We start from the raw sequence: 19738 nt of genomic DNA on the forward strand, positions 1-19738 counted from the left end.
TCACTCAACTAGCGCAGGAAGTTTTCTAACCCTTCAGGACAATCTGCTGATTGTGTTTTGATGATGATGATGATGATGATGATGATGTCTCTTATTTACACTCGCAGACTATTTCCTGCCACAATATGACGTTGTTGTTTTTTTAGTTTCCTGTTTTCTTTTTCAGTTTGATTATGATTTAGAGTAATGTGTGTTTGTGTGCGAGGAGTGGATTTGCACGAACACACACATGCACTGTTCACTGTGTGTTTTGTTCGAGGTTGACTTTGACGTCGTTTCCAACATGATGAACCTCTGCCGCTTCTGTTTTTATGCTCTTCTGTTGCTCTTTTTTTTCTTTCTGGGTTTTGAGTTATTTTTGAGTTTTTAAAAACGTCTGGTTAAAAACTGCAAAATGTCAATAAAGGACAATGTGTATAAAACGTCAGTTTCCAGTGTTTTTGTTGACAGAAGCTGACGTCTGTATCTCTTCAGCGTCTGACTGATTCTGTTCTTGCTTTATTATTGTTGAAAATGGGTGTTTTTCTTTTTTTTTTCCTTTTCAGAGGGAAAATACATACAGAGATCAATACATGCATAATTTCTCAGAAAGAAAGAAAAAAGAAATGAAAACATACACATTAATGTTACTATGGAGAGTATGTATGCCCTCAATCTTCAAAACAAATTACTCAAATGTTACATACGCATTATATTTTCTTAATCCTATCAACAACTATATTCAAAAGAACACGGGCGCTAATGCTTACAACTCATACAAAAAGATGCCTTAATAAAACTGTTACAATTCAAGAAAAATCTGGCGTACCGGTTTAATATAACCCATCCAATTATTCCAGATTAGAAATCTAGCTGAGTTCTTAATGAAAAAAAAAAATGTATATAATATATTAATGAAAAATATATTTTTTCCATCACATATATAATGTGTATTGTATCAATCCACTCTTCAGCTGTGGGTGATTCTGGCTTTAGCCATTTTTTGTAATTACTTTTTTACTAGCCGCCAGAAGAATGAACAATTTCTAATACTTGTTCCACCCATCTAAGTTTATGTCAGAAGATGGGTGTTTTTCAAAACAAAAAAGCTTCAAATGATAAAAACGGTTAAAAAGTCCCAGATCACAGTTTTAAAAGCCTTAAAAAGACCAACATCGACATCATTTTAGAGAAGTTTGACTTGGGCTTCGCTCACATTTCATTAAGAACATGTACAAATCTAGTCCTTGTCAATGTCAACTTTATTTATATAACACCATTAAAAACAACAACTGTTGACCAAGGTGCTGAACAAAATATCAAAACCTTCAATAAAAACAATGACAACGACAGATTACGCACACTTAAAATCACTAAACACACACATTAGCTAAATGCTAAGAAAAATAAATATGTTTTGAGCTTTTCCTTAAAACCATGTACCGTAGTAGCAGTTCTAATGTAAACAGGTAAACTGTTCCAGAGTTACGGTGCAGCAATGGAAAAAGCACGATCACGTCTCTGTTTCAACCGAGCCCGCGGAACATTTAGCTGTCTCTGGTTGGATGACCTCAGAGACCTTACTGGGTTGTGAATGGAGAGTATTCAGGTGCTAGACCGTTCAAACATTTAAAAACCAGTAGCAACACTTTAACATCAATTCTGAAACAGACTGGAAGCCAGTGCAGAGAAATTAAAACTGGAGTAATGTGTTCTCGTTTTCAAACACCTGTAAGAAGCCTGGCAGCAGCCCATATAAAGGGAGTACAGTAGTCTAATCTTGTTGAAACAAAAGCATGAATCACTTTTTCAAAGTCCTTAAAAGAAAGGAATGGTTTTACCTTAGCTAGGACTCTAAGATGGAAAAACTGGTTTTGACCACAGAACTAATCTGTTTGTCAAATTTAAGAGAGCTATCAAAAAACACACCCAAGTTCTTTACTAATGGTTTGACAAACGGAGACAGCAGACCAAAATCTAAACAGGAGGAGCTGAAGGTATCAGAGGATTCAAAAACTATAATCTCAGTTTTGTTTTCATTGAGATGAAGAAAATTTACGGACATCCATGCCTTCACGTCTGCAAGACAAGCCAACAGAGTATCCATACCTCTCTTATCAGATTCCAGGGGCAGATAAATCTGGGTATCGTCCGCATAACAATGAAATGAAATATTGTGTTTCTTAAAAATTGACCCCAGAGGAAGCATATACAATGAGAATAAAATCGGAGCAAGGATAGAACCTTGTGGAACGCCGCAGGTAAGAGGGGCTGCACCTGTCATAAACTCTCCAATATTAACAGAAAAGCTCCTGTCATAAAGATAAGACTGAAACCATTTAAGAGCATTTCCCTGAATGCCTGCACAATGCTCCAATCGTGAAATGAGAACTGCATGGTTTTACTGTCAAACGCTGCACTCGGATCTAACAGCACTTGCACCGCAGATTTGCCAGAGTCAGCAGTTAATAAGATATCATTTAAAACCTTTACCAGTGCTGTTTCTGTGGAGTGGTATTTTCTAAAACCTGACTGGAATGCTTCAAAAATGTTGTTTCTGTTCAGAAAGCTCTGCAGTTGATGAAATACTATTCTCTCCAGAATCTTAGACATAAAAGAAAGGGTAGAAACTGGCCTAAAATTTGACAAAACTGTTGGGTCTAAGTTAGTAAACAGTTCACTACTCTGAAATATCGCTTGACACATTTTACAATAATAATAACTTCTGTAGATTTCGGTCGTTACAGAAATGTGCATCTTCCAGGAAACTTGTTTTTGTACCCAAGAAGAGCTGATTGTGATATGCTCATATATGGAGAGGCGCCTGTGGTTTGTGTTTGAGTCTGAGGAAGAGAGATAGAGCTGTGAATCCATCCAGACCAGAAGAAACCAGCTTCATACAGACTCATGCAGCTCCGCGGACGCCAGCGCTCACAGGTACTGCTCATTTACTCCCATACAGTCCAAGGCTGCACTTACTGTACTTGATCAAAAATACAGTAAAACAGTAATATTGTGAATTAGGTGAACATGTGTTAAACTGTAATGTATTTCTGTGATGTGCAGCTGTATTTTCAGCATCATTACTGCAGTCTTCAGTGTCACATGATCTTCAGAAATCATAATAATATGCTGATTTGCTGCTCAACAAACATTTCTGATTATCATCAATGTTGAAAACAGCTGCACAATATTTTTGTGGAAACTGTGATGCGTTTTATTTTTCAGGATTCACAGATGAATAGAAAGTTCAGAAGAACAGCATTTATTTGAAACAAAAATCCTTTTTAACATTATAAATGTCTTTACTGTCACCTTTGAGCAATTTAATGGTTCCTTTATGAATAAAAGTATTAATTTCTTTAAAAAAAAACAAAAAAAAAACAACACTGATATTTTGGAAATTCACAATAAATTAAAATTTAAAAAATGACAACATAATCCAGTTTTACTTTTTTTCGTTATACATTTAAAGAGAGCTTGTAATAAAAATGAGCAATTGTTCAATTTATAAAATTATTTTGGTAAGTTATTTATCGTGTATTTTATTCTATCTATTTGTTTTTATTTATTATACAATTAACAAAAGTAAAAAAGGCCTCTAACACTAGCTTGCTCTATTCTTTTTCTATTCTGTTTTCTTTTTATTATATATAAAAAAAAAAAAAACCTTGCTACGTGTACTGTGTTAAGCTAACCGAGACTTGTTACAGCTCTAGCATATTATTGCTCTTTTGTTGATTTTGATTGCTTCTATTGTCCTCAGTTGTAAGTCACTTTGGATAAAAGCATCTGCTAAATCACTAAATGTAAATGGAATGTAATGTAAATACACTATATTGCCAAAAGTATTGGCACCCCCTTCTAATGAACAGGTTTGACTACTTTAGTAATTTCCATGAGTACAAATATTAATGTTTAAGCATATAATGATATTCTGGGGAATTGTGTGCTTCTAATTTTAAAGGACCCTTTTCTATTCTAACATGACAATGCCTCTGTGTATACGGCAAGGTTCAAAAATAAATGATTGATTGAGTCAGTGTGGAAGAACTTGACTGGTCTGCAGAAAGCCAAGTCCTAATCCAAGCTGAACACCTCTGCTGTGACTTTAAATGCAGATCTTGAGCCAAAAACTCTTTACCAAACACCAATGACTTGTACATACACTATATAGACAAAAGTATTGGCACACCCCCTTCTTTAGAACAGAAAAAGGCACTTCCAAAACTGTGGCAACGAAGATGGAAACATAATTCATGTATTTAAAAATTGTATTTCCATCTCTGTTGCAACATTTTTGGAAGTGTCTAAAATGACTGTATCCCATATGTACAAGTCATTGGTGTTTGGTAAAGAGTTTTTGGCTCAAGATCTGCATTTAAAGTCACAGCAGAGGTGTTCAGCTTGGATTAGGACGTGGCTTTCTGCAGACCAGGCAAGTTCTTCCACACTGACTCAATCAATCATTTCTTTTTGAACCTTGCCATATACACAGAGACACTGACATGTTAGAATAGAAAAGGGTCCTTTAAAATTAGAAGCACACAATTCCCCAGAATATCATTATATGCTTAAACATTAATATTTGTACTCATGGAAATTACTAAAGTAGTCAAACCTGTTCATTAGAAGGGGGTGCCAATACTTTTGGCAAATAGAGTGTATGTAACAATGGACAAAAAGTGTCATCAGTCTTTTTTTCTTTCTTGATTTTGTGGTCAAATTTGGCATAAACATGCTATTTTACGAAGTTTTAACATACAGTGACACAGTTTTGCTCAACAGTGTCTTAATATCCGGCAGCCTTCATCATGCCACACTTCATCATCATCCTCGTCTTCCTCCTGCTGCGGTGCTTCATGGTCACGAGCAGCATCTGTGAGAGCGACAGGAACAAGGACCATCGGCCCCGCGTCAGCTGCGTGAGTCAGGGACTGACGGTTGTTCCCGACGGCATCAATAAAACAGCCACGCAGGTCCTGGTTCTCACTGGAAACCAGTTCACTTCTCTGTCCTGGTCCATGTATTCTGGATTCACAGAGCTGCACGAGCTGGACCTGAGCCACAATCACATCAGCACACTGGAGCCGCCGGGTAAACAGAAGCACAGCAGACAGTGAAAAACACTAAATTAATACTCAATGCAAAAATTAAAAAGCAAAAAGTGAAATTCAAAATGCAAAATAAAAGCAAAGTTCAAAATGTTTAATGCAAACTGCAAAAATTTAAATGCAATTTGCAAAATTGTCAATTTTCAATAAAACTTAAAAAGCAAAAATTAAAAAGCTAAATTAATTCAAAATGCAAATTCCAAAAATTAAAATGGCAAGTTAAATAGCAAAGTGTGATATTCAAAATTCAAAATAAATGCAAATTGCAAAAATCTCAATGGAAATTAAACTGCAAAATTTAAAAAGCAAAATGCAAAAATTAAAATGTGAAATTAAAATGCAAAATAAATGAATGCAAAATGCAAAAATCTAATGGCAAAATTAAAATGCAAAAGTTAAATAGCAAAGTGTGAAATTCTAAATGCTAAAATTTCAATAAAACTTAAAATTCAAAAATTAAAATGTGAAATTAAAATGCAAAATGAATTCAAAATGCAAAAGTCTAAAGGCAAAATTAAAGTGCAAAAGTCAAATAACAAAGTGTAAAATTCAAAATGCAAAATAAATGCAAACATTTCTATGAAAATTAAAATGCAAATATTATAAAGCAAATATTTTAATTTAAATTTAAAAGGCAAGATTAAAATGCTAGTCTTTTTAAATTATTTTGAAAAGTTATCATATATTTTATTATTTTTTATTATATTTCTTTTTAATTTTTAAAATGAGTGTCTTTTTGTTTATAAAAAGTTAAGTTCCTGTGGTTTACAAAGTTTAGAGTATTAAAACAAGCTAGAGCACAAGTACATTTTGTAAATGTATTTTTTTATTATTATTATTATTTTGATAAGTTAAGATTTGGTTTTATATTTTATTAATTTGTATTTTTTATTATGATGATAACATTATTATTTTCTATTATATTAAGTCTTTTTATGGTTGTGGATTTAGTCAAGTGTTTGTTTACAGACATGAATTTAAAGGCACAAATCTTTCATTCTGATGTGATGAGAGTCTCAGACTCTGTGTTTCTTTCAGGTCCAGTGCTGAAGAATCTGAGCGTCTTGCATCTGTCTGGTAACCGGTTAACTGGTTTGGGAGGACTGGTGTTCCGCTGCGCTCCCAGTCTGATGGAGATCTACTTAGACAGGAACCAGATTCGTTCCCTTCACGACAGCACCTTCAGCGAGCTTCCGTTTCTGGAGATCATTAACCTGTCTCAGAACAAGCTTCCCGCGCTGCCTCTGCGCCTCCTGGAGCGCGTCTCCTCCGGCGGCCTGAAGACCTTCGACTTGGAGAATAACAGTGTCTCGCTGATGCCCGACCAATTCTTCTCGTCCAAACCCGAGCTGCCTTATGTTTTCCTGACCCACAATCCCTGGCTCTGCAGCTGCGCGGTTGGTTACCTCCATAGCTTCCTAAACGACCAGGAACACAACATCTACATGCACGACGGGCCAAACAACCTCATTCCTGCGTCCGAGTCCGTGGTGTGTTCCGGTCCACCTCACCTGCTCAAACGACCCATCATTGAGCTGGAGGAGAGTGACTTCTGTCCACCAGATCCACCAACTCCAACTTATCCTCCACCCCTCCACCCCAGAGGAGACGAGGATTTCAGACCCACTCATGTTCTTCCAGATTTCAAACCAAATTATAAACGTCCAGATATTGGATCCCCTTCTGAATCTCCAGATCTTGACCTCACTCCTCATCTTACAGATCTCGAGCCCCCTCCTGATCTTCCAACAATCTCAGTGAAACCAATTTCCAGCACTCAAACACCAATTGCTCCATATCACACCACAATAGACTCCCACCTGCACGATTCCACCAAATCCTGGACATCCATTGAAACGTATTGGGTCACTGAGACCTGGACCGAGATGTATTGGGTCACTAGGACCTGGACCGAGATCTGGTCTGAATTCTGGACAGAGTATTTTACTTTGACTCCAACGGCCAATCCATATCTTCCCTCTCAAGGCACCACAGAACCAAACACCTGGAAAACCGACACATCCCAACCCACAACCAACTCTGAACCGCCAACCACTGCCCCAATTATTGCCGAATCCCAAAGTCAAGATACTGGACGAACTGAGCCACACACAATCGCATTCAGCACCAACTTTGGACTAATTATTGGCCAATCCCAACCTCAAAGTACCACCCAACCAGAACTGCCTACGATCACGGTCCAAACCACCAGACGGGTCACTCCGCCGACCAGCGTTGGTCCACACTGGGCAGAAGCTCGGGAAGCGTTTGGACGTTTGCTGCCCTGGTGCTGGTGGCTGTTTGCTGGTTTTCTGTTTCTGTGCATACTTTCTGCTCTCACTTCCTGTTTCCTGTTCCTTTGGCTCCTCAGAAACTACCTCGTCGTCTACCTGCGGCTCAAGCGTCACGTCTCGCCCTCACGGGTCACCCTGCGGGCGTACAGACGCACCCAAAACACGCTCGGATTGGAGAATGAGGGTGAAAGCGTGAGTTTTTTACCCCTAGAGCGGATCAAAGATGCTCAAGCCGTGTTCCGGACTGTCCTCTTCATCTCCAGAGACGAGCAGCACCAGAAGAAGGAGACCGAAGACGTCTCTTCTGTAACAGAGCTGGCGAGAGATAAGGAGCGAGCGCCGCTGGAAGTGTTCAGGAAGACGCTGTGCAGAGTGATTAGTGCAGAAGAGGAAGCAGGCGGATGGACGGAGGAAGAGGAGCGCGGGGAGAATGCGCGATACAGCCTGATCCTGAAGGAGGAGAGAGGCCTTCAGAGAGAGAGGAGGTGGCTGGTTGGAGAGTGGGAGATGGGCGGTGGGGGCGTGGCCTGTGAGAGATCCTGCTCTCTGATTGGCCAGCCCTCCGCAGTCGCTCTGGAGTGAAGCACTGGTGGATATGATTCAGTCTCAAACATCAGTTCAGAACTTTCTAGTATTACTAGTTGGTTCAAGCCAGTGAAGTAATAATAAAAAGTTCTTGCTCTTCTCAGCTAGAAACAATGGAATTAATTCACTGTATTTCACTAACTATAGGAAACTTTGCAAGTACATGTCGACTAATAGCCATTAGAGTGTTAGTGGACTAAGTTAGGGTTACACTGCATAAAATATTTTCTTGCTTAGTATTTTTGTCTTGTTTCTAGTATAAATATCTACAAATTCTGGAATCAGGATGCATTTACTTGACAATATTATCTTGTTTTCTGAAAATATTATTCAAATTTTGTTAGTTTTTGCTTAAAACAAGCAAAAATATCTGCCAATGTGGTATGAAAAATAATCTTAATTCAAAGGCTAAACAGGCTTTTTCAAAGGCTTTTTTTTTCACCTCATTGGCAGATATTTTTGCTTGTTTTAAGCAAACACTAACAACATTTTTTGACATAATATCTCAGGCCATTTTACTTGCATCTTAATTCCAGAATTTGTAGATATTTAGATTAGAACACAAGACAAAATACTAAGGAATAAAATCATTTTTTGCAGTGTAGTAGAATAAGTTTGCATGTGCATGCAAAGTAACTTGTAGTCAAGGAGCAGTTATTAGACATAAAAAGATATAATTAGCAGAATTAATTCATTAAGTCATTACATTTATATAGCGCTTTTCTGGGTACTCAAAGTGCTTTAGGTTGTGAGGATCTCCTCAGCCACCACCAGAATGTCTAAATTGGAACGTTAAAATAAAGTGTTACCAATGGAAATGATTACTTTATTTACATATGCATGCATTAATTTAGCAGACATGACTTGACTTAGCAGACAAATGTTTAATAGCTTCACACCATTGATGAAGTGTTGTTAAGCCTGATAACTAAGCAAAAATGAACTTAATAGTGATCTCACCTGAGATAGTTTATATGAATCACCTTCAGATGGCAATTTGTTTCATTCATGCTAAAATCTCGTTATGTTTCTAGAGTTTTTCAGCATTCCATTATTACATTTATGGCTCTAGCAGACGCTTTTATCCAAAGTGACTTACAAAAGTGTCAATAATACAATATTCCTAATATAACTGCAGGTTTGTTTACATCAGGGTTCCTGCACATTTTCCATTTCAGAGTTCCATACTTCTCCAGACTCACATTTCCAAACCTCTCAGAAGATTTTCAGACATTATTTATCAAAATTGGTTCATACAGCATTATTTTCAGCTTTATATTTGGTATATAATAGTCATTCTGTAAATGTTTTTTTTTCATTGATTTTCTGATAACATACAGAGAGCTCTTAAAAAAATAAATAAATAAAAAAGAATTTTGCATGCACACATGAAACTTTTTTGTGCCCTCGAGAAACTATTCACATTTGCATGGGTATTTTTGGCATGCATACGCATTACAATTTATAGTTTTATATAACCTACTTGCTCAAAATGTGGCTTTCCTTATGGTAGCCCCTCTAACATCAAGAGCTAATGTCCAATTTAACATCGTCTGCAGCAGCCATGAGCTGATGGCACAATACAGCTGTGTGCATTGCCCTATTTGCTAAGTTCAAGAGTCTATAAAAAAAGACTAGTATTGTAAAAAAGTGTTCAAAATGTGGCTTTCGTTAGAGCACGTGTGTCATATTTCAAGGCCTTTGGTCTCTTTAACACATACTCTGGCCTATGACACCACACCGTGAAATGGGCTGAAAAAAGTCTGTGTATTTTTTATTTTTGCAAAGGTCCTCGAAGCTGTCATCCGGTGCTAAGAATATCAAGAAACATAATGTAAAAGTGCACCTTGTATTCATTCAGTCGTGTTTGACAATCACTAAAGAATCATTAAACAGCTGCCATGAAAACACACTTCTTGTATGATTTATTTTCATTAAATTCTTAATTTTCTATTATAAAAAAAAAATAAAAATGGGGCAAAAGTCTGGGAATGCAAATATTTTTCCATACTCTGCTTTCTTTTTTCCATAGGTTAGTACGTGTATGTGAATCACTTTAAAATGTCGCCTTTTTTAATTTTTTAAAGAAAAATCCTATGCCCTTTTTTCAGCATTCCATAATTACAAAATGGTCAAACTTTCATACAGTATTCAGAACATCTCTGGGTCGATGTAGAGGTCTGGAACATTTCCCCCACTTTACAGAGAATTCTTAGTCACCTTCGAAAATGTTCAAATTCATTTTTCTAAATAAAGTCAAGTTACATTTAGTTTTTTACAAACATTTTTGCACTAATATCAAAACTATCATGTAATTATTCAAAACTCTAGACACATAATTCACAACCGATGATCAAAATGCACATTTTTCACTTTTTCCAAATGCTTGGATTGGATACAGTACACAGGAGCCAAAGATCTTTTGTTCACTGAACTAAAATCACGGGTTCAAAATGACAAAAAAACTTAACATCAAAGTATCACTGTTTCAAAATACAGCTCCCACATTACATCTGAAGTGTTTATTCATTTCATTATAATGATCTGCTGCTCAGAATGCTACGCTACATTACTCTAGATGCATAGCTTTTACGGTTTTAAATGATGAATAATATTAAATGTTTAGATTATGAAAGCGACTGAGGACTGAGTATCTTCAGGTGTGATAAATTGTGTTCAATGACTCGTGTCTGTTCTTTTCTCTGTAGTCTATTACAGTGACGTATGAATGTGTGAAATGAAATGTGTTTTGAACAACTATATTTAATGATTGCACTAACAACTAAACAGTGAAACTATGTGTGATCTAAACTAATGTTCCTATGATATTTCATAAGTTATTTAAACCAATGATTCTTCAAATGCAAGGCTTCTTTAAAGATATGAAGGCAACATGTAACCTTTTGAACGTTGGACAGCCTGTGTTACAAATAATGACTGTTTTGAGTTTCTGTTGTTGTAAATAATTACAAAATTATAGAAAGTTTTAATATATTAATAATTTTTTTTAATATACTTAAATTATATATATATATATTAGTCATTTAACAGAGGCTTTTATCCAAAGCAACTTACAAATGAAGACAATAAAAACAAACCATTTTGTGTCTAGTTTTTAAAAAATGTCAAGGTTCAAAATAATTGTAAAAACTGTTTCTATAATGCTTTATTCCATCAATACAGATCATTTCAAAACAGCTTTGTATTAATAAACAGGAAAAAAAACACTGCTAATGTTGTAAAATCAATGAATTATGAGACTAATTAAACTTCAGTTGTAAGTCAGCTCAGTTCAACTCAACTCAGTTTAAAGGTGATGTAATTGTGTAACACGCAGATTGAAACAGTCCTGCTCCAAACCACCAAAAACCCTTTATTTCATCAAAACATTTGGATTTTCAATATTTCAATAAAACAGTCAGAAACGAAACAGGTCGACTGAAGTCTTGTTTATTGGATCTTCGTGAAACACCTACAGAAACTAAAGCACAGATCAGATTCAGACGGTGGAGAACTTGGGCAGCTGGTTCCCGAGGATGGCCTGCCGCTCCACACCCTGCTCCGAGATGACCGCCAGTCTGACCACTCCTCCGCTGGAGCCGTCCCTCTCCATGGCCAGAGTCAGCGCTGCGCACACACACACACACACACACACACACACACACACACACACACACACACACACACACACACACACACACACACACACACACACTTCATGAAGCTTCGAAACCTTTGCCAATCATTGGTTCACACATCAAACTGCAAAAAGAGGCTTCTTTACGTCACAACGCTCCGTGAACCCATAAACCAGCGTCTAGCTCAGCTTTACACATTTCTAGGAAAAATAACACATTCGTATAATAAAATGTAATTATATTAATAAATAGTCACTTATTGGCCCGATTAACCAAAACCCCTGTTAAAGCAAGCACTGAAAACTAATAAGAGATCACATATTATACAGACTTCATATTTAATAGTATTATATGATTTGTTAACAGTGTTGGGGAGTAGCTAGATGCATGTCATTGAGTTACGTAACTTAATTTCAAAATAAATGTTACTGTAATCTGCTACAGTTACTGAGAAATTAAATTAGTTACAAATTGCATTGACTAAAATATTGCGGTGCTAAATGAAACTATATATTATAATCTTAATTCAAGTGAAGAAGCATTTTAAAAATCTGCCTGGTTAAAACATTCATTAGAAATTTACAAAAGTAATCAGTTACATTATTTTGATAAAGTACCTGAAATAGTTACATTACTAATTTCATTTTAAATAAAGGTAACTTGTGCATTTCCCGACAGTTTTCACTGCAGTAGCACCGGGTTCACCAGCGTGTGGCGCCTCCAAACAATCAACCATTCTGTGAAGCAGTCGGTTCAACGGATTCAAAGCTCTGAAAAACCTTCAAATTTGCAACTTAGAGATAAAAGAATCCAAATTGTGATTGGACAAGTTGCATATTCAAGAAAAAAAGTTTGAGAAGAGAATTTTAAGATTAAAAAGTTGCAATTTGGCTTGAGTTTTCATTGCGTTCACACCAGTTTCACCAGCGTGTGACTCTTTAAAACAGTGAATCATTTTATGATCCAGTTGGTCAACCGATTCAAAGCTGGAAAAAGCTTTAAAGTTGCAATTTTGAAAAAAAAGAAAAAAAAGAAAGAAAAAAAGAATAGTAAGAAACTCTGTTGCTAGAAAAAAGCTGCAATTTGGCTGGAGTTATTGTTGCATGTACAGCACTAACCAACCAGCGAGTCACAGCCAGTGCTCCATTCTGCAAAGCAACTGGTTCAACTGATTCAATTTAAAGATAAAAGAATGCGTATTGTGATATTCAAGTCATAAATTTGATTAAAAAAAAAAAAGTCACAATTTGGCCTGGAGTATTCATTGCATTTACAGTATTTTGACCAGCGAGATTCACCACTGAATCATTTCATGATCCACTTGATTCACCTGCCCTGAAAAACCTTACATTTACGATTTAGAAATAAAAACAAAATCCAAATTGTGACATTTAAGTCCCATATTTGAGAAAAAGAAGTCCAAACTGTGAGAAAAAGTTAAACATTCAAAATCGTAAGATTAAAAAGTTGTACTTTGGCTTGAGTTTTCATTGCATTTACACCATTTTGAAGATTTAAAGTCATAATTCAAAAGTCTAAATTATGGCTTTTCTAAATGATGAATTGTGAGATAGTTCAACTGATTCAAAGTTTAGTTTTGAAAAGCATAAAAACCATTACACCTATAGAGAGTCCCTGTAAACCACAAATACCAGACCGAGTGTGTGTGTGAGAGAGTGTGTGTGTGTGAGTGTGTGTGTGTGTGTGTGAGAGTGTGTGTGTGTGTGAGTGTGTGTGAGAGAGTGTCTGACCTTCCGCAGTGAATTTAAGACACTCCTCTTTGCTCATTCCAGTTCTGTAGTTTGAGTCCACGTATCCGTAGATGTAGCTGCTGCCAGATCCTCCCACTGACACCGGCTGTCTGGTCATCATGCCTCCGACCGGCACCGTGTACACCTGCACACACACACACACACACGCTCAGATGAGCCGTTCCTCCGTCTGCGGCTCTGCCTGCTGCTGCTGAAGCTGTACCTGTCCTCCTCTGCGTCTGTCCCAGCCGGCCACGATGATCCCGGCCATCAGCTCCTCTCTGTACCTGTAGCACATGTCCCGGAACAGACTGGCCGCCGTCTGCACCAGAGGAGCCTCGTCCAGCTCGATGCTGACCGCAGCAGAGATAAATAAAATGTTTTGTGAGTACGGGCCCAGGCGTGATCTAACATTATACTAGACAACGAGACAAAACCAGGAGCTGCACCTGTGGAAGCCCAGCTGGTAGGTGACGGCGTCAGCGATGGCCTGCGTGTCCGCCGCCGAGCCCGAGCGGCAGCAGAAGATCCGCTCGTGGATGGGAGTGAGTTTATCCGTCACGCGGTTGGCGATGTAAGCGCTGCACAGATCACATGGAGCAGTTACACAGAGCAGAATCATCAGACCGAGCAGCTAAGCTGAAGAAGCGGTGCCTCACCCGGTGGTGGTGCGCGAGTCCGCTCCGATCACCACTCCTCCGTCAAACTCCACCGCCATGATGGTGGTCTGAACAACACAGAGTCCATTAGCACAGCAAACTACAGCTTCATCGCTCAGACGAGGCGCCTCAACATCCGCAGCAGCCGTGTGAACCGGACACTCAGAATTCTTTTTATTTTTACATTTTGAGACGCAAACGTGCAATTTTGAGAAAAGTTGTGTGATAAACTCGCAGAAAAAAAAAAGAACTGAGATAAAACTAACAATTTTGAGAGAAAAAAGGACAAACTGTGAGGTAAAAATCCAATTTTTTCTTAAAGTGCAAAGTGTGAGAAGTTCAGTTACTAGAAAAAAGTAAGAATTGTAAGATGAAAAAGTATTAAGTCCAAAATGTGTCAAATAAATTTGCAGTTTTGAGAACTCAAAAAGCAAAAAATAAATAAATAATAATAATTAAAATTAATTTATTATTATTATTTTAACATTTTTGAAGTTGAGAAAATTCAGAAGTGTAAAATTTGAAAAACTCTCAGATGCTAAAAAAAAAGCAATATCACATTTTTAAGAAAAAACCCCAACAAAAACAAATAAAAACAGATACAAATTAGCAAATTTTGGGATAAAAAAAAAAGTGATGAGACAAAAAAATTCTAGAACTGGAGATATAAACTGGAAAATGCTAGAAAATGTCAACTCTGAGATAAAAAGTATAAATTGAGAGAAAAAAATAGTAGTATGAATTGTGAATTGAGATATAAAGTATCAATATTTTAGAAATAAAGTCATAATTGAGAGATATAAACTCATGGATGTTAGGAAAACGTCAATCATGACAAAAAAGTGATAAAAGTATAATTTCTGAGGTAAGTTAGAAACTCACAGTTCAAAAACAACTGAGATGAAAAGCAGCAATTCTGAGGGAAAAAAGACCGAATTGTAAAATATAAACTACAGAAAACTAAACTCGACAGTTTCTAGAAAAGGTCAGAATTAAAAATTCGCAATTACCATATTATATATATATATATATATAGCCTGTGTGGAATAATTCGGTTATATCATCTACTCGTACTGCTTTGATTCATCGAGAAAATAATAATAATAATAATGTCATAATTAGTAACCTCGCAACTATAATAAATGATTTTAAAAAGCATGCGAATAAGTTCGTCTCTGTATCTATTGTAAACATGAGTTATGATGAGATGGATATGAAGGAGTTTATTGTTTTCTGCTGCATCATTCACGGAGCGCACGAGCTAATAACGCGTTTCTCCACAGCATTACAGCAGTGTTTTGAGATTATTATAATAATCGTGTCTACTTCTCACCCCGGTGCTGACTTCTCTCTGCGTCCAGTCAGGATGTAAATCATTATAATTATTAAAAGTAGAAACGTTAGCAGGAAAACGCAGCGCTGTAGCCATCTTGAATGAAGACCGTAACTGAAGGACCCTTGGCAGGAGTCCGCACATGCGCCTGTCTTAAAACATCATACATGCCTGATCAATCAGAAAACACATTCTCGGAAATGCATTACAGAATTTAAACAATAACACGCGGTGCTATTTTTTTTCTATTCATTTTTGTTTGAAGCATATTAGATTGGTATAATATTTCCCGGGGAGTGTTTATGCTTGTTCAGGCAGCTGTCGCGTCAGTCTCAGGCAGACCCCGTGCGGAAGGTAAATAATGCAATGCGTCTACATTTACTGTATTAAACATTACATGAACCCAAACACGAGACAGATCATCGAACAAGTATTTATCTGGAGTGTGATTTGATTCTGAGATTGTGTGTTATTTATGGCAGACTGTGATGTTGAACAGAGACCGTGTTTGTGTCACTGATATTATACTCTCATCATCATCACAGTAATCGTGTTATTTCTGTTATTTTTCTCAGATGACTGTACATAACTTGTACATATTTGATCGCAATGGCAGCTGCCTTCATTACAGCGAATGGAACCGCAAGAAACAAGCCGGGATCTCCAAAGATGAGGTCAGAAACACGAACAAACACTACATCACACACATATATATATATATATTAGTGCTGTCAATCAATTACAAAATGGAATCGCGTTAATCACAGTCATGGACTGTCATTAATCATGATTAATCACAAATTTAAAATACTAGGATTTACCTGTAAATGTGTTGAAATAAAGAAATGCATGACAAACTAGTTTAAGGAAATATAACCTTTCACACTTCCGCCAGATATGAGACATAATCCTTATTATTATTTTGTTTTTATTCAGCCATTTTCAGCCTTTATACTGGCAATGAAACGTTTACCAAGCCACATCGCTTCAATCCCAGCATACATTTACCCAACTATTATCAGAAGTATTTCTAAACAAATACAACAAAACATTGCGACCTTACGTGAAGTATTATGACAAAATGCGTTATGAAGAAGAACTGGACCTGTTCATTAACATCATGCTACATAAGACAGTTTATGAGATTAATAGTGCACTTTTACTCAGAACTCACTTCAAGCCACCATCGAGTGTTTGTAATAACTTCCTTTTGCGATCACATGTGGAATTTGGTCGTTTACTGTTGTTAAAATATGCTATTTATAGCCTTTTATATCGCTGCACAAATTAGCATTTTAGATGCTAATTTGTGTCTTTTATACAGGTAAGGAGCTGAGATTAGGAGCACTCTCTTAAAGGGAGTCTCAGTTTGTTACCTGTATAAAAGACACCTGTTCACAGAAGCAATCAATCAATCAGATTCCAAACTCTCCACTATGACCGAGACCAAAGAGCTGTCCAAGGATGTCAGGGACAAGATTGTAGACCTACACAAGGCTGGAATGGGCTACAAGACCATCGCCAAGCAGCTCGGCGAGAAGGTGACAACAGTTGGTGCGATTATTCACAAATGGAAGAAACACAAAATAACTGTCAATCTCCCTCAGACTGGGGCTCCATGCAAGATCTCACCTCGTGGAGTTTCAGTGATCATGAGAACGGTGAGGAATCAGCCCAGAACTTAACGGGAGGATCTCGTCAATGATCTCAAGGCAGCTGGGACCATAGTCACCAAGAAATCAATTGGTAACACACTACACCATGAAGGACTGAAATCCTGCAGCAGGTCCCCCTGCTCAAGAAAGCACATGTACAGCCCGTCTGAAGTCTGCTAGTGATTCAGAGGAGAACTGGGTGAAAGTGTTGTGGTCAGATGAGACCAAAATCAAGCTCTTTGGCATCAACTCAACTTTCTGTGTTTGGAGGAGGAGGAATGCTGCCTATGACCCCAAGAACACCATCCCCACCGTCACACATGGAGGTGGAAACATTATGCTTTGGGGGTGTTTTTCTGCTGAGGGGACAGGACAGCTGCACCACATCAAATGGTGCCGTGTACCGTCAGCGCCAGGGCATTGAAAATGGGTCGTGGATGGGTCTTACAGCATGACAATGACCCAGAACACACGGCCAAGGCAACAAAGGAGCGGCTCAAGAAGAAGCGCATTAAGGTCCTGGAGTGGTCAAGCCAGTGTCCAGACCTTCATCCCATAGAACATCTGTGGAGGGAGCTGAAGGCTCGAGTTGCCAAACGTCAGCCTCGAAACCTTAATGACTCGGAGAGGATCTGCAGAGAGGAGTGGGACACAATCCCTCCTGAGATGTGTGCAAACCTGGTGACCAGCTACAAGAAACCTCTGACCTCTGTGACTGACAACAAGGGTTTGGCCACTAAGTACTAAGTCACGTTTTGCGAAGGGGTCAAATACTTATTTCACTCATTAAAATGTAAATCAATTCATAACTTTTTTGAAATGCTTTTATCTGGATTTTTTTGTTGTTATTCTGTCTCACTGTTCAAATAAACCTACCATTACAATTATAGACTGATCATTTCTTTGTATATTTTACACACACACACACACACACACTTTCATAATAATGTAATTTAAATGGAATAATTACAGTGAATAAACTGCTGTAAATTGCCATATTTCTTTTTTCTTTATCGATAATAATAATTACCTTTAAAATGAAAAATAATTCTCTTAACATCTAACACAGAAATAACAATATCACAAATGTCACATTATTTGTCACCATGGTTTAGAGCAGTAAAATAACTAAATGATGTTTGAAAGACAAATGGAGGGAGAATCGTGAGTCAAATATTTCCTGCGCAACCATTTGCTAAAATGTCTTTTTCACGAGCTACAAACCAAATTATGCATGTTTTATCTTTGTTTTTATTCATATGTCCTTTCTAATGCCATGTTGTTTCTTAAGTTTATTTTATTCCTATGTTGTATTCTATGTACAGAGAGTTGATATTCCTCATATTCTTATGGCTGTAAATATCTGCTGTTATTTTTCAGTGAAAGCAGCTGAAGTGACGGTCATTATCATGTAGATGAAGGTTGATTCTGTTCTGTTTCATCAGGAGTTTAAGCTGATGTACGGGATGCTGTTCTCCATCCGCTCCTTCGTCAGTAAGATGAGTCCGCTGGACATGTATCCTTCCTCTCATCAGCATGTGTGTGTGCGCGTGTGAGAATGTGTTTTCTCCTTGACTGAATGCTTCAGGAAAGATGGCTTTCTGGCGTTCCAGACCAGCCGTTATAAGCTGCATTATTATGAAACTCCAACGGGAATCAGACTGGTGATGAACACAGACCTCGGCGTGCCGAACTGCAGAGACACACTGCAGCAGATCTACAGCACTGTAAGAGAGAGACACACACACACACACACACAGTACTCTAGTACTCTCTGTCTTTACTCTGGTAACTGTCTCTGATTGTGTCCGTCTGCAGCTGTATGTGGAGTACATCGTGAAGAACCCGCTGTGTGTGCTGGGCGAGTCTCTCCAGAGCGATCTGTTCAACAGTAAACTGGACTCTTTCATCAGAGCCTTGCCGTTCTTCAGCGTCCGCGCCGCCTGATCACAATAAAACATCAGCTTCTGTTTATACTCAGCGTCTGCTTCCTCTACCACAGTTCTTTTGTTAAATATCACTTTTCATTTTTTGAAGACTCACAGAATTGATCAAAATAAACGATTCCTTTTTTTTTTTTTAATTGTACGCGTGTTCTCGTGACTTGATGGCAATGACTTCACCAAGTTTCATTTTACTTTGCCATTCATGTTCCTATTTATTGCTGTCAGTTATTGCTGTTTTAAAACATCAGTGTGTGGAGATTTATTGCAGAATAATGTTCAAAAATGAATTTATGTGATGTTTGAAATTAATAAAAAATTTGCAGGATAAGTAACAAGAAATGATGAAAGCACTTTATAAAGGAGACTTGACTTGTTTTGAAAACAATGGTTATTATTTTATTTCTTTGACAGGGGTGTCAAACCTGGAGGGCCGCAGCCCTGCCGAGTTTAGTTTTAACCCTACTCTAACTCACATACCATGATGAAGTTTTCAAGTAAGCCTTAATGACTTGATTAGCTGGATGAGGTTGATTAAGGTTGCATCTAAACTGTGCAGGGCTGTGGCCCTCCAGGAACAGAGTTTGACACCCCTGGCCTATCTGATTCAGCCATTTACATTTCAATTGCTCAATCCGTTTCGTCAGAATGATCTCTTCAGCCCTGCAATTTCTTAATGACCTGATACTGTTGTTGATTTAAGAGTTCAGCAGCTTGTTTTCCATTTTCATTTCCTCTGATCTTTTCTTTCCTTGTTTGAGGCAAAAAGAGCTTAAAGTGCAATATC

At 37.5% G+C, this 19738-nt stretch overlaps 3 protein-coding genes across 5 annotated transcripts; 2 read left to right on the top strand and 1 right to left on the bottom strand.

Moving 5' to 3' along the window:
• The first annotated feature begins 2842 nt into the window (after positions 1 to 2842).
• On the top strand, positions 2843 to 11264 carry LOC131532207 (platelet glycoprotein Ib alpha chain). 2 transcript variants are annotated; one of them, XM_058763700.1, is made up of 3 exons: positions 2843 to 2916; positions 4768 to 5076; positions 6132 to 11264. In XM_058763700.1, the coding sequence occupies exons 2-3, from the start codon at positions 4794 to 4796 to the stop codon at positions 7967 to 7969; spliced, it is 2121 nt and encodes a 706-aa protein (XP_058619683.1). In that variant the 5' UTR covers positions 2843 to 2916; positions 4768 to 4793; the 3' UTR covers positions 7970 to 11264. The 2 variants fall into 2 exon arrangements, with proteins under 2 accessions (XP_058619683.1, XP_058619684.1); XM_058763701.1 differs by having other exon boundaries at positions 2894 to 2916; positions 4786 to 5076.
• A 142-nt stretch (positions 11265 to 11406) lies between these two features.
• On the bottom strand, positions 11407 to 15512 carry psmb6 (proteasome 20S subunit beta 6). Its single transcript, XM_058763702.1, has 6 exons — positions 15354 to 15512; positions 14021 to 14088; positions 13811 to 13942; positions 13585 to 13714; positions 13362 to 13506; positions 11407 to 11599 (listed from the first exon to the last, which is right to left on the bottom strand). Exons 1-6 carry the CDS (start codon positions 15495 to 15497, stop codon positions 11472 to 11474), a joined length of 747 nt encoding a protein of 248 aa, XP_058619685.1. The 5' UTR covers positions 15498 to 15512; the 3' UTR covers positions 11407 to 11471.
• A 62-nt stretch (positions 15513 to 15574) lies between these two features.
• trappc1 (trafficking protein particle complex subunit 1) lies at positions 15575 to 19282 on the top strand. 2 transcript variants are annotated; one of them, XM_058763704.1, is made up of 5 exons: positions 15575 to 15707; positions 15929 to 16027; positions 18454 to 18524; positions 18597 to 18735; positions 18827 to 19282. In XM_058763704.1, the coding sequence occupies exons 2-5, from the start codon at positions 15929 to 15931 to the stop codon at positions 18953 to 18955; spliced, it is 438 nt and encodes a 145-aa protein (XP_058619687.1). In that variant the 5' UTR covers positions 15575 to 15707; the 3' UTR covers positions 18956 to 19282. The 2 variants fall into 2 exon arrangements, with proteins under 2 accessions (XP_058619687.1, XP_058619686.1); XM_058763703.1 differs by lacking the exon at positions 15575 to 15707 and adding an exon at positions 15748 to 15783.
• The last annotated feature ends 456 nt before the right edge of the window (positions 19283 to 19738 follow it).

This window comes from Onychostoma macrolepis, chromosome 23 (genome assembly GCF_012432095.1).
Source record: "Onychostoma macrolepis isolate SWU-2019 chromosome 23, ASM1243209v1, whole genome shotgun sequence".
NCBI lineage: Eukaryota > Metazoa > Chordata > Actinopteri > Cypriniformes > Cyprinidae > Onychostoma > Onychostoma macrolepis.

What these genes read in the sequence shown, in the direction of transcription:
- LOC131532207 (XM_058763700.1), top strand. Translation starts at nt 4,794, where the DNA reads ATGCCACACTTCATCATCATCCTCGTCTTCCTCCTGCTGCGGTGCTTC. An exon ending in CAGCACACTGGAGCCGCCGG is followed by an intron (nt 5,077 to 6,131) that starts GTAAACAGAAGC and finishes TGTTTCTTTCAG; the next exon opens with GTCCAGTGCTGAAGAATCTG.
- psmb6 (XM_058763702.1), bottom strand. Translation starts at nt 15,497, where the DNA reads ATGTGCGGACTCCTGCCAAGGGTCCTTCAGTTACGGTCTTCATTCAAG. An exon ending in AGAGAGAAGTCAGCACCGGG is followed by an intron (nt 14,089 to 15,353) that starts GTGAGAAGTAGA and finishes TGTGTTGTTCAG; the next exon opens with ACCACCATCATGGCGGTGGA. An exon ending in TCTTAAATTCACTGCGGAAG is followed by an intron (nt 11,600 to 13,361) that starts GTCAGACACTCT and finishes GTGTGTGCGCAG; the next exon opens with CGCTGACTCTGGCCATGGAG.
- trappc1 (XM_058763703.1), top strand. Translation starts at nt 15,751, where the DNA reads ATGAACCCAAACACGAGACAGATCATCGAACAA. An exon ending in CCGGGATCTCCAAAGATGAG is followed by an intron (nt 16,028 to 18,453) that starts GTCAGAAACACG and finishes CTGTTTCATCAG; the next exon opens with GAGTTTAAGCTGATGTACGG. An exon ending in TGCAGCAGATCTACAGCACT is followed by an intron (nt 18,736 to 18,826) that starts GTAAGAGAGAGA and finishes GTCCGTCTGCAG; the next exon opens with CTGTATGTGGAGTACATCGT.